Raw genomic sequence first — 14,792 nt, 5'->3', positions numbered from 1 at the left:
TACAGATTAGTTCATGTGACATTGTCTTGTGCAAGCCCCAAACTATAAGCTTGAATTCTACAGCACTGTTTGATGATAATGATTGAAGATAGTGGGGGCAGTGGACACCTGGGATCTGGAATATTAATCAATAATATGACTCACTTCCAGTGTGAGGGACCATACACTTATGCACACTTACTTTTATATGTGCCCATGGTTATCTCATGATTTCTACACTGGTTATTGCTTTCATCATGTCTGCCAAAAGGTTTATACAAGGTATTTCAAAAAGTTCATGGAAAGTGGAATTGAAAGATAAGTTTTAGTGCAAAAACTAAAACCCATGCACATTTTTTTAAATTTCTATAAGCTTTTTGAAGGTTCCTCATGCTATAAATCATTCTCATCAGAAAATAGCAACAAACTTGAAATATCACAATATTCAACAGGGTTGCTTCTGCCAGCAGCTAGGGCCCAATGCCACTGGAGGCTTGTGTGTATGAAGCACACACCTAAGAACTGTGTCTTTAATGGCAAAGAAGCTGAGTGTTTAAATGACACAGTTCCTACTTTTTGAAGGTTGCTCCTGGACAGCACTTCTGACCTGCCAGGTATGGATTTCACTAACTCCTGAGAATAAAAATATCCTCAGGCAGAGAGTACAAGAGTGAACTTCTGCTGACCCCAGATGGATGGGAAACTGCTAGCAACAAATTTTTTAATAAGTTTGCATTTTTCAATCAAAACAGCATCTACAAACTTTAAAAAAAAAAAAACAAAAAAACAAAACCAGTTCAGGGGCAGGCATTTGCCCTTGTGGTTAAGATGCCTGCATCTCATAGTGCCTGGGTTTGATATCTGACTCAAGCTCTGGACTTCAGCTTCTTGCTAATACAGATCCTAGGACACAGTAGTGAATGTTCAAAGTACTTGGGTTCGTGCCACCCATGTGGGAAACCTAGATTGAGTTCCTAGTGCCTGGCTTTGGCTTTGGCCCAACCCTAGCCTTGCAAGAATTTGGGGAGTAAGCCAGTAAATGGGGGCTTTCTCTCTCCCTCTCTCTCTCTCCCCTCCCCCCAATCTCAAGTAAATAATTTTTAAATAACAAGCAGTTAATTGTGAGCCATTATTCAGCCTTCACACAAAGCTCAGTGAAACTGGATTTACAGGCTACTTATAATAACTGAAACTGCCCTGCTGCCCATATCCATTCTCTACCAAGGACTACAGTGCAAAGATTGGGAAAAATTCCCTGCACAATTTGGGAACCAAGTATTGCAAGAAATTGGCAATGTTTTTCTCATTAAAATTTGTATTGCAGGGGATGGTGTTGTGATGTAGTGGGTAAAGCATCCCATGTGGGCACCAGTTCATGTCCTGGCTACTCTACTTCCAATCCAGCTCCCTGCTATTGCACCTGGGAGGGCAACAGAGAATGGCCCAGGTGCTTGGGCCCCTGCTCTCAAGTGTTAGACATGGAGGAAGCTCCTGGCTCCTAGATTCAGCCTGGTACAGCCCTGGCCTTTGTGGCCATTTGGTGAGCGAACCAATAAATAGAAGATCTCTGTCTCTCCCTCTGTCTCTCTCTGTAACTCTGACTTGAAAAACATTGTATTGCACACTTATGTCTTTGGAGGATACCTTTGTTGCCTAAAACATTTTTGTGAACAATCCCTGGCACAGAGGATGTAAGCTATTGCACCTTTATGGATGGCAACACACACCACCAAGGCTTCTGCTACCCACCTCCTCCTGCAGTTGTTCTTCCACACTCTTCACTAATTGAAACCCATGATGTGACAAGTAGTAAAGTGGCACTGGGGCCACTACTTGACCAGCACTCTCCACAACGGAGTCATGGCAAGTGACAGGAATCAATCTGAACTCCATCCAGGATAAAAAGTGCAAGCTAGGTATTAGTTTCTTGCACGACATTTTGTTCAATCATAAATAACTGTCGGGGTGGCAGGCGCCGTGGCTCACTTGGTTAATCCTCTGCACGTGGTGGCGGCAGCCCATATGGGCGCCAGGCTCTAGTCCCGGTTGCTCTTCTTCCAGTCCAGCTCTCTGCTGTGGCCCGCGAGGGCAGTGGAGGATGGCCCAAGTGCTTGGACTCTGCACCCACATGGGAGACCAGGAGGAATCACCTGGCTCCTGGCTTCGGATGGGCATAGCTCTGGCCGTAGTGGCCATTTGGGGAGTCAACCAATGGAAGGAAGACCTTTCTCTCTGTCTCTCTCTCTCACTGTCTATAACTCTACCTGACAAATTAAAAAAAAAAATAACTGTTGGGGAGCCTTAAAGATCAATGAAATTCCCATTATTCTTTATGTTTATTTATAGAAGTAGTGAAGCCAACTCTATTGTTGGCCACTAAATGCAAAACATGGATCTAGAAACTGTCTCTCATACCATTTCCATCCCTTATCCCCAGGCTCAAAAATAGGAGAATTATGGATCACAATTGAGAAGTGATGGTTAATTTAGCCCAAAGAGATATGTATAACCAATAAAAAATTATTTGAGTCTTATGTGCACCAAAATGATAGAAGCAGAAGGAAGGTAACCTTAATGAGAACTCACAAAATCACAGGCTAGTTCAAATTAGTCAAATACAGATAAGTTATTTAGAGAATCGATCTAGGAACACTAGTTTGGGATGGATTCTAAATAGTTTCTTATTAAACTTATTTTAATCCTATTATGAAAGGTAATCCAAGTATTAGCTCTTACTCAATGAAGAAATATTGATTATCCCCAGTGATGAAGTTTGGAAAACTACCACTGTATGGGGAAATGTTACCTGTATTGTAGGGCCCTAGTGTGTAAATGAAACAGTATCCAACAGAAAGAGAGGTTAGATAAAACATTCAGAGAAGTTATAAAGAACCTAACTCACTCATCTCCTCTACAGCAGCCCACAGAAGAAGAGATTTATTCAATCTCATTGTATAACTATTTATTTTTACAATATACTTAAACTTATTTCCCAGTAGAAATTTAACCAGGAATATCTGTTGTGTGAAATAGACTGAGATAAAGAAACTTGGCCTTACAAAATGATAGGGCTGTCCCACGAGGCCAGGGTGGGATTGACTATGGTGCTATAGAATCATAGCAGCTAAATGCTGCTGCTGTCTATAATTCTTCGTTCTCAAATCACTACCTATAGGAGCCAGCATTGTGGCATAGCAGATTAAGCCTCTGCCTTTAATGCCAGCATCGCATATGGATGCTGGTTCGAGACTCAGTTGCTCCACTTGCAGTCCAGCTCCCTGCTAATGTGCCTGGGAAAGCAGCAGCAGATAGCCCAAGTGCTTGGGCCCCTGCACCCAGGTGGGAGACCTGGAAAAGCTCAGGGATACTGACTTTGGTATGGCCCAGCCCTGCTGATGCAGCCATTTGTGGAGTGAACCAGCAGGTGGAAGATATTCTCTCTCCAAAAATCTTTACATTGTTAATGAGTTTTTTTTTTGTTCCTTATCAAGCTCCAGTGAAGGTTGGAGGTGGTGGTGATGGGAAAATATACTCAATAAATCATTTGATGTCCCAGGATAGGTGTACACAGTGACTGTGAAATATTCCACTGTTTTTCCTCTTTGGCATTACTGCAAAAGACTGCATGGGGAATTTGTTATAAAGTAGGTGTAATTATTGAGTATGTCACTTCTTCCAATATTCCATTAGCCATACAAAGTAAATGACCACACCAAATTGCAAGTTACTTACAAAAATATACTCAAATTGTGTGATCTAGAGGAAAAGAAAATGTGGCTTGATGATGCTTACGCTGTCACAATATGTTCTTATAATTGGGAGATTTGAAAAATATTAGTAAGTCCATTTAGCTACAGACCTAAGCCTATTTTTAATTAGCTGACTCCTTGGCCTATTAGTTTTAAATTCAGAAGGGAAAACATGATTTATATTTTGAGAACCCTGAAACATGAACACTGAGGACTGTTCAAATTGGCATTGTGATCCTCTGGATGTTGCAAATCACATTCCGAAACAAGTGGAGGAATCTTATTTAAACAGAGAATCAAGCTTCAAAGCACAGCAGAAATCCCAGGACACCAAAATTGAAGCACACATCTAGCTAGAAGGGAGATCCACTGAAGGCTTCCAACATCAGAGAATGCCATGATTTTTGTCATCTTGGATAGTTCCTATCCCACATACAGGTTCCAAACCATGTATCTCAAAAGCAGACCACTCCCTAATGAGCACACATGCCCTCTATTCACGGAAGAAGCCTGTAGCTGAAAGAGACATCACCTCTGTATACCATACTAAACAGTAGTCTAATCCAAGGAGGCTTTTCCTCCAAGTAAGAATGGAAAAGAGGTTGACCCTCATTTGAGGAAAGTGAAGAGGAGATCATGATAAACAAGTAGAACTAATTCTGGAGGGCAAAACCGATATGATAAAGGAAACAGAAGAGAAATTTCCCACAAAATTCATTTCCTCGGAATTTTAAGAAAAATAATAGCTTTATAAAGTGTCAACAGGCTGGTCCTGGGGGACCGAATAGCAGACCTGAGAAAATCCTTGGATATTGGAAATGTTACTACCAAATTAAAATCTCATGCGACCAACCAATTCAGTGTTACCCGCACGGAAGGCAGCGGGGGCGGGGGGGGGGAGCCACTTCCGGCCTGTCTGACGTCCCGCCTAATCCCGCCTTCTCAGAACAGCCCCCACAGCCACTTCGCCACAGCCCACTTCCGGCTCCCCTGCAAACCGGACGGCCGACAACTACGCCGAACTCCCGGTCACCCCAGGGAACCGCCCCCTCCCAGGGCAGCAAACCCGCCGCTGCCTGCTCCTCAGCCCACGAGCCCTCAGCGCCTTCAGCTTCCGGCTCGCTGTGCCGGCGCTCGCTATGGCTGCCCCTGAGCCCTCACAAGTGCGCCACAACTACGACTCCATCTGTGAGGCCGCTCTCAACAACCACATCCACCTGCAGCTCTACGCCTCTTACGTGGCTCTGTCGATGGCCTTCTACTTCAACCGCGACGACGTGGCGCTGAAGGGCTTCACCCGCTACTTCCTGAAGCGCTCACAGATCGAGAGGGAGCGCGCGGAGAAGCTGCTGAAGCTGCAGAACCAGCGCGGAGGCCGCATCGCCATCCGTGATGTCCAGGAGCCCGACCGCGACGACTGGGAGGGCGGCCTCCAGGCCATGGAGAGCGCCTTCTACCTGGCCCAGAGCATCAACCAGAGCCTGCTGGAGCTGCACCAGCTGGCCACCACCAGGGGCGACGCCCACCTCTGCCACTTGCTGGAGACCAACTACCTGGACCAGCAGGTCCAGGCCATTGAGGAGCTGGGGAGCCACCTGACCAACCTGCGCGGCTTGGGGGCCCCAGACGTCAACATGGCGGAGTACCTCTTCGACAAGCTCACCCTGGGCCAGGGCCACAAGGAGAACTGAGCAGACTGTCCCCACTGCCACGGGGTGACGCCCCCAGGCCGGATCGGCCGATTGAGCTTCCTGCAGTTCCCCTCAGTTTCTTCCCTTCAGTTTGAGCATTGTTGACAATAAAGTTTTGCGTTTCTTGAAGAAATACAGGTGCCCGTTGATTCTTGTATGCGGAGCAACAGCACCAACCCCTAGTCAGATTTAAATCGGGTGTCCAGGAATCTCTTCCTTTCCCGCCATCCCCTCCCCCACCGACAAGGAGACTGGCTTCGTCTGGTTTCCCCTCAGCCGTTGGGTGTTTTCTTATATATTGCCTTTACAAAATCTGTCCTTGGGTTTTTTCCCTTTAATTGTACCATTTATCCAAGAGAGTAACATAGTAAAAAAAAAAAATTATAGAGAGTCAGAGGGGACCGCCGCTGTGGTGTAGAAGGCTAAGCCTCTGCCTGCGGCACCAGTATCCCAAATGGTCGCCAGTTCAAGTCCCCAATGCTGGTCTGCTGATCCAGTCCCTGCTATGGCCTGGAAAAGCAGTACAAGATGACCCAAGTCCTTGAGCCCCTGCACCTGCGTGGCAGACACAGAGGAAGCTCCTGGCTCCTGGCTTCTGAACTGCACAGCTCCGGCCAGCTGCCAGCCAGGCACTGCTGTGGCCATTTGGGGAGTGAACCAGCGAATGGAAGATCTTTGTCACTTCCTCTGCCTGTAACTCTACCTCTCAAATAAATAGATAACATATTCTAAAAAACACTGAACAATATAAAGCTATTGACAAGTGTTCCATTTTATAATATTGAATCTAAAGCATTATAATAAATCCCCCTGAATGTTAAGTCAGTGACTGGTTGCTTGAACAATATAGGTGGTGGCAGATGAATTGAATCTGGAGATCAGTTAGAAACACTATATCCCCGGCCGGCGCTGTGGCTCAGTAGGTAATCCTCTGCCTGCAGTGCTGGCATCCATATGGGCACTGATTCTAATCCCCGGGGGCTCCACTTCCAATCCAGCTCTCTGCTATGGCATGGGAAAGCAGCAGAAGATGGCCCAAGTCCTTGGGCCCCTGCACCCATGTGGGAGACCCGGAGGAAGCTCCTGGCTCCTGGCTTTGGATGGGTGCAGCTCTGGCTGTTGCGGCCATTTGGGGAGTGGACCATCAGATGGAAGACCTTTCTCTCTGTCTCTCCCTCTCACTGTCTGTAACTCTCTCAAATAAACAAATAAAGAAATTTTTTTTTAAAAAGAAACATTGTGGCCGGCGCCGTGGCTTAACAGGCTAATCCTCCGCCTTGCGGCGCCGGCACACCGGGTTCTAGTCCCGGTTGGGGTGCCGGATTCTATCCCGGCTGCCCCTCTTCCAGGCCAGCTCTCTGCTATGGCCCGGGAAGGCAGTGGAGGATGGCCCAAGTGCTTGGGCCCTGCACCCGCATGGGAGACCGGGAGAAGCGCCTGGCTCCTGGCTTCGGATCAGCGCGATGCGCCGGCCGCAGCGGCCATTGGAGGGTGAACCAACGGCAAAGGAAGACCTTTCTCTCTGTCTCTCTCTCTCACTATCCATTCCGCCTGTCAAAAAAAAAAAAAAAAAAAAAAACACAAAACCTTAAAAAAAAAAAAAAAGAAACATTGTATCCCACCCAGGTGGGAGACTAGTAAGGGTTGACTGCCATGCCTGAGGTACTGGACAGACATAAATTCCAGATGATTTTTGGATAAATCTACAAAATTAGCTCATGGAAAGGATCTGAGTAATGTGACATGGGGAAAATTACATAGGTTCTGGAATTTGAACTTGAGTGTCTGGGTCTATGATGGTTCAAGTTTAAAATCTGGGAAACCTGGGGTAGATGGGTGAGAAAAACATGTGATGTTAAATATAATTCTTATTAGACATCCAAGTTGAAATGTCATGCTGGTAGCTGCAAACATTACTGTTTTGAAAATATGAGTGATCTTCATAAAGGTAGTAGAAAATACATACAGAAAAACTATGCATGGATTTCAAACTTTCCTCGAAAAAATGAAGCTACCTTTTAGTCCCATTTTTCACAAACTTTTGATGAAGCCTGGTATGTATATTGGTGACATCATTGAAATCATGTGACTAAATAAGCTCACCAGAAAGAGTGGAGAGTATGGCAAACCAAGCATGAAGCTCAGAGCAGCAAATGTTAAGAGGTTGGTTGAGGTGTCTGAACACCCAGAAGGCTGCTAGTCCCACCTTGACCATTTCCTTATCCCTGACCGGCCTGATGTCTGCCCCTAGTTGGTGCCAAAATCAGCCTATTCCTTGCAGGCTCAATGTAGCCTCTGGTTTTCTCCTTTCAGGATATAATGTTAGCATGTTACTTTGTTTTCATGGCCATGTTTAGGAACAAATTTTTTCCCAGTAAACAGAAGATTTCTTAAGGACGTGGTGGGCCTGTACCTATGCCTATTTTTTTTTTCCTTTTCAAACTCTTGATTTTTCTCAATCTACTTTCTACTTATTTATTTATTAAGATTTATTTATTTATTTGAAAGTCAGAGTTACAGAGAGAGAGAGAAGGAGAGGCAGAGCGAGAGAGGTCTTCCATCCACTGGTTCACTCCCCAACTGGCCGCAACGGCTGGAGCTATGCCTACCTGAAGCCAGCAGCCAGGAGCCTCTTCTGGGTCTCCCACATGGGTGCAGGGGCCCAAGGACTTGGGCCATCTTCTACTGCTTTCCCAGCAAGTGAAACTACTGGGACTCGAACTGGCACCTACATAGGATGCCGGCACTGCAGGCAGGGGCTTTACCCATACGGGATGCTGGTGTCACAAGCTGCAGCTTTATTAGCTATGCCACAATGCCAGCCCCCTGTAATTTCATTAACTAAGTTTTATTTTAAATCCTCCAAGTACAAATTTAATTTTTTTCTATTACAACAAAGAAAACAATTGTATTGGTTTGTAGACTTTTGACTTCTGAGCATGCCAAATAAATGAAATGTAGTTATACAAGCAATAAATTGGCAATGGATGACATACACAGTTATCATGACCTACACAGAAATTCATGATTAAGAATACGGTTCCATGGACATGTGATTGGCACTGCAGATAGAACCCCATTTGAGATGGCACATCCCATTTCAGAGTGCCTGATTTGAGTTTCTGCTCTAGTTCCTGATTCCAGTTTCCTGTTAACATTCACCCTGCAAGACATCAGGTGATGGCTCAAGTGGCTGGATTCCCGCACCCATGTGAAAGACCTAGATTGAGTTCCAGGCTCCTGGCTTTAGCCTGGCCCAGTCCTAGCTGTTGTAAGCATTTGGGGAGTGAATCAACAGATGGGAGATTCTCTCTCTCTCTCTCTCTCTCTCTCTCTCTCACACACACACACACACACACACAAAATAAAAAATAAGTTGAATTTCAAAAAATGTGCACGCTATACCATGATACTGGCCCCCTGTAATTTCATTTCTAACTAAGCTTTGTTTTCAATCCTCTAAGTACAAGTCTAACTTTTTTCTATTTTAGCAAAGAAAACAATTGTGTTGGTTTGTAGACTTTTGACTTCTGTGCATGCCAAAGAAGTGAAATTTAGTTATACAAGCAAGCATGCAAAATATTAATCAAATCAACTTCATATGGTTTGGTTGCAAATTTGCAAAATGTCTCTGTGACAGTGCCCAGCTAGGAGTTGGTATAAGCACAGAAAAAAGGATAGGAGTCAAATGTTTCTAAAATTATGTAACCCAAAATGATAATGGTGATTATGTTTTTTGAAGGAGTTAAAAGTGACTTGTTGGGGTTGGCATTGTGGCACAGAAGGTTAAGCTACCACCTATGATGCCAGCATCTCATGAGTGCCAATTTGAGCCCCAGCTGTTCTGATCCAGCTCCATGCTGGTGTGCCTGGGAAAGCAGCAGAAGATGGCCCACATATTTGGTCCCCTTACACCTACACAGGAGACCCAGATTGAGTTCCTAGATCCTTGCTTTGGCCTGACCTAACCCTGGCTGTTGCTGCCATTTAGGGAGTGAACCAGCAAATGGAAGATCAATCTCTCTCTCTCTCTCTCCCCCTCTCTGTGGATGACTCTACCTTTCAAATAAAAATATAAATAAATCCTTTTTAAAAATGACTTGTTTGTTTTCATCTAGTTCCACATTGGAAATGTTTATATAATTAATATGTAATACATAAAATCAGAAAAATGGAGTTGATAATTCTAAAAGTGATAATGATGCAAAATTCCAGTCATACACATTTAAAATTTCTTTTTTTTAAGAAAAATAGCCTCATCAATCTGTATTTCAAGAGCTTTCATCTGTGATTAATTTTTAATAATAGTTAAACAAGTGAGTCATTTGAGGGGTTTCAGGTTTCTGAAATCAATGCTTTATTTGGGGTATACTTTTTTACTTTTGGTTTGATACTGAACTTTTCATATTTTCATCTTCTCTTTTAGATACAATTCATTGTGAACATGAACACAACTTTTAGCAAATCATGCAATATTTCTTATAACATGTCCCAGTTTACCTCAGGATGCTGAAGTAAGAATACATCTCCTGGAAGATCTGGTCTCTGATTTAGGGTCCAAGTTATGTCCAGAGTACTTTAAAAAGCAATATGGCCAAGTAAATAAAATACAACAGGACTTCACAAAATTCATAAAACATGAAATTCAAAAATAAACTATTTGATGCAGAATGTGTTGAAAGTTTTTTTCTCATACATAATAAGCATTTTCCACTAGCTTTATGAAGACCTCTCATATAGGGTTATAAAACAAGTAGTTTTGGTGCCCAGAGTCTTACTTTGGACCCAATGTGGCTCAGGTTTTCTTTTTATCTTTTAAAGATTTGCTCCCCTCCCTGAGCCCCTATACACCAACATTAAAGACTTGAACTACTAGACCACGTGTCTGGGGATTAAAGTTTAAGTTTGAAAATAACCGAGAACAGTCTCTTCACTTGGTCAAGGTGTGTCCTGGGAACAATATATACTTTCAACCTTCAGTCAGAATCTGAGTACTAAACTTTAGGGGTGGAGAGGGAGTTGAGGAAGAATGTCTGCTGCAAGGATTCCCAGACAGAATCATTAGAAATCGAAGTGCTGATCTTTGGAGTGTTTGTGTACTGAAAACCTACAAGATGCTAAACAAGAACATTCTGTAAGTGATAGTGGGACCCTGCTGATGAGACCCTCTTAGCTGGATTTAGAGAGTGATATTTGACTTACATTTTAAAGGGTAAATTATTTGGTGTAATCCAGGGAAAGAAAAACTCTCATTCTATATTTCCCTCCTAAAAAAACTATAGTTAGAAATGTAACTAACTATAAATCTTGGGAAATATTAATGGGTTCTGACTGACTATATTGGAAAAGATCCAAATATATATACAAAAATATATGCAAAATATATTAGCAGTTTCTTGTCATTCAAAACTTTAAGCTACAAAGTATTTGTACTAACAAATCTGGTTTTGGGTTTTTGTTTATTGAACCAAGATATTTGTTCATCTGCTTTTTCTCATGTTTTGATCATATCGATTTTCAATTTACTTGCTTTGTATCTTCAGAAGGAATACTGGAGCATCTACACAAAAGTGCACCAGAGAGAGAGAGAGAGAGAGAGAGCGCGCGCAATTAATCAAGGAAGATTGCAATGTATGTCTTTTGCCAGGTACACACTAAATCTAGTTACAGTTCCACATAAATCTGATGACTGTTGCTATTTCGTTTTGTATTTTCATCAGATTTTACCTGTGGAGTTTTACTATTCTCTTGGAGTGAAGGGAAAAATGTGTGATTGAACTAGTTACATAACTTGGCTCAGAAAAAAAAATAGTTATTTTATATGAGGCTCCAGGCAGAAGGAGCAGAGCAAACCAGATGTGGACTGCCTGGTTTGTCCATCCACCCTTGACTTGCTCCTCTGTGTGGCACTCTCCTTTGTCTCCACAAGGCTCAGCAGTGTGTGGTTTTCATAGCCAGTGGCCCCAGCAGCCAGCAATCTCCATTTATGTGAGAACCAGGCCTAGCTGTACCTTGGGAAGCACATCTCAGCACGGGGAGTCAGAGAGGGAGGCAGAGGGGGGCTGCCCTACACCACATGCTGTGTGAAGTAGCCATTTACAAGAGGACTCAATCCTTACAAAATCCAAAGATGGAAGGCCTTGCATTACCCCATTTACACATCACAAATCCTGCTTAGGGAAAAGAGATGAAGGCCAAAGACCACATGGCCAGAAAGTAGTGAACTGGGATCTTGAACCCAGGCCATCTGATCCAGGTTCAGGTATGTCATTCCCTGTTGGCTCTATTTCCACTCCCACCCACCCCTCCCTCAATCCTGCCCTGGAACCAAAAGGAGGAAAACTGCAGGGAATCCTGAACTAGGAGTCAGGTGAGCTGAATTCTAATTCCTTTCTGCCACATGCTTGCCAATGCTTCCTTGCTCAATACTCACATCTGACCCTCAGACTCCTAAACTCTAAAATGGAGATTATATCATTTGTCCTGCCCTTCTGTGGCAGTTATAACAAGTCAGATGAACTAGGGTGTATGTGTGTGCAAGTAATTAGTAAAATGTGAAGTATCTAAGTGTAAGATCCAATAATTATAATTGTGCTTCAAGGAGAATTTTCTCCTTCTGTTTCCATAAAATATATCAGAACTTTCACATAGTGGGAAATACAGCAGGCTGCTCCATAAATGACTAACATATTCCTAAACTGATGTAGCAGTTAAGATCCTACTTGAGATGCCTGCATCCCATATCAGACTGCTTGAGTTCAAATGCTAGCTCCATTCTCACTTCCCTTCTCTCTCTCTCTCTCTCTCTCTCTCTCTCTCTCTCTCTCTCTCTCTGTTGCTAGATTGTTGAAACTGTGACCAAATTAAAATTTTTCTTGGCCGGCGCCGCGGCTCACTAGGCTAATCCTCCGCCTTGCGGCGCTGGCACACTGGGTTCTAGTCCCAGTTGGGGCACCGATCCTGTCCCGGTTGCCCCTCTTTCAGGCCAGCTCTCTGCTGTGGCCCGGGAGTGCAGTGGAGGATGGCCCAAGTGCTTGGGTCCTGCACCCCATGGGAGACCAGGAGAATCACCTGGCTCCCGGCTTCAGATCAGCGCGGTGCGCCGGCCGCGGCGGCCATTGGAGGGTGAACCAACGGGAAAAAGGAAGACCTTTCTCTCTGTCTCTCTCACTGTCCACTCTGCCTGTCAAAAAAAAGTTTTTTTTCTGATAACACAATAGTGCTGTTCCTCAATATAGTCAGAGAAACACTGCCAGGACTCTGATAAGTAGAAACATATCATGGACAGTGAGAACACTGACAAATCTATGTGAACTTCCCATGCAGCACAGAATTTCTCAAATGTTTATAGTAATGTTTTTCCCTTTTCAACTTTTAGCTAGGGAATGTTGAGCATGCACCTCTTTTGATTTGACCGTTTTCCAATGTAACTTCTTAATAGTGACATAGCAGGGACCGGCGCTGTGGCGCAGCAGGTTGACGCCCTGGCCTGAAGCGCTGGCATCCCATATGGGCACCGATTGGAGACTCGGCTGCTCCACTTCTGATCCAGCTCTCTGCTATGGGCTGGGAAAGCAGTAGAAGATGGCCCAAGTTCTTGGGCCCCTGCACCCACGTGGGAGACCTGGAAGAAGCTCCTGGCTGCTGGCTTCAGATCAGCGTAGCTCCAGCCATTACGGCCAATTGGGGGGTGAACCATCAGATGGTAGACCTCACTCTCTCTCTCTGCCTCTCCTCTCTGTGTAACTCTGACTTTCAAATAAATAAATAAATCTTTAAAAAAATAGTGACATAGAAAATAACCTAAATATTTCTAGGTCATCCCTCTCATAAAGCGAAAAAAACAACCTACCCATCCAAGAGGATCTCTGATGAGAAATCTCAGAGACAGTATTACATGCAAAATATATTGTGAAATTTATATTTTATTTCATTTTTAATTGGGGGTTCAATTTTGGGAAGGCAAAAAACAGTTATGAAATTTGAGCACTTAAGACCATCAGTGTCTGAGTATGAAATCAAACCCCCACCCTTGATGCCTTTGGTATAAGCTTTTTATCAGGCCACAGTATCTCTTCTTTACTTTGATGTTCCTCTGTAAATATTAGCTCATTAATTTAGGGTAGCACCACGAGGGTAAAGCCAGAGCCAAGACCCTGAATCATAAATACTTGAATTGCCCCATAGTGAGCATCTCAATGCTCGCCTTTATTCTAAGAGTTTTGCAGGAACTAACAAACCCTAATAAAAGTAATATGCAATCTACAATCAGAACCAGACACACTGGAGGCCATTTTACCATTCCAAAGAAAACATGCTAGTCCATATCACTGACCAATCAAAGGAAGGCTTTGTGCATTCTGGACCAAGCAGAGGCCCAATATGTGCTGATCATGCACTGCTCATGCACAAGTTTGAATGATAGTAGTTATTGCCTGTAGTCCCTCAGAGAATCTGGGAACTGAGCATTCGCTGCCTGACTCCTTGCCCCGCACTTGGAAATAAACTACCTTTTCAACCACCCTGGTGTCAATAATTGGTTTTGCGCATTTGACAGGGCTGCATAAGAACTCCTACAACCAGCTTGGGGGGGGGTGTTATATAACAAAACACTGACCACGGAGAGACTGGAGTCCCAAGTGGATGTTCTACCTGTAGTATACCAGCCCCTGTCCAGCAGGCATCCTGGCGATCTGGCCTGCAATCCACTGAGTGTTTTTAGACTCAGGGCCAATCTCCTAGTTGCTGACTGCTAACCAGATGTCACTGGTCTAAGGCATCTTTTGGCTAGAAAAGGATTTGGCTTAGATTTAGCTTGGAATTTGGAGACAGCTTTGGCCTTTCATAGCAATCCATGCATGATGATGTGAGGTAATATCTGTTGTGCTGATTTAGACATTCCCTTTCATATCTAAAACGAGATAAATAGGGGCCTGCGCTGTGGCTCACTTGGTTAATCCTCCGCCTGCGGCGCCAGCATCCCATATGGGCGCCGGGTTCTAGTCCTGGCTGCTCCTCTTCCAGTCCAGCTCTCTGCTGTGGCCTGGGAGGGCAGTGGAGGATGGCCCAAGTGCTTGGGCCTCTGCACCCGCATGGGAGACCAGGAGGAAGCACCTGGCTCTTGGCTTAGATCAGTGCAGTGTGCCAGCTGTAGCAGCCATTGGGGGGGTGAACCAACAGAAGGAAGACCTTTCTCTCTATCTCTCTGTCTGTAACTCTACCTGTCAAATAAATAAATAAATAAAAAGAGATAAACAGATTCCTGCCTTAAGAAATTGTCATGTAACTTCACCAACGTGTTTTGTAACTTGGTTAAATTTTTGGGTGAATAATGTCATAAAAAGAATTTTGTCTCCCTCCTTGCCTGTCTAGT

At 44.1% G+C, this 14,792-nt stretch overlaps 1 protein-coding gene across 1 annotated transcript; it reads left to right on the top strand.

Moving 5' to 3' along the window:
• Nucleotides 1-4,867: 4,867 nt before the first annotated feature.
• LOC133753229 (ferritin heavy chain-like) lies at nt 4,868-5,419 on the top strand. Its single transcript, XM_062183684.1, has one exon. It carries the CDS (start codon nt 4,868-4,870, stop codon nt 5,417-5,419), a length of 552 nt encoding a protein of 183 aa, XP_062039668.1.
• The last annotated feature ends 9,373 nt before the right edge of the window (nt 5,420-14,792 follow it).

Source organism: Lepus europaeus, chromosome X (genome assembly GCF_033115175.1).
Source record: "Lepus europaeus isolate LE1 chromosome X, mLepTim1.pri, whole genome shotgun sequence".
Classification (NCBI taxonomy): domain Eukaryota; kingdom Metazoa; phylum Chordata; class Mammalia; order Lagomorpha; family Leporidae; genus Lepus; species Lepus europaeus.
The sequence above is the reverse complement of the archived record's forward strand: the minus strand, read 5'-3'. Positions and strand labels throughout refer to the sequence as shown.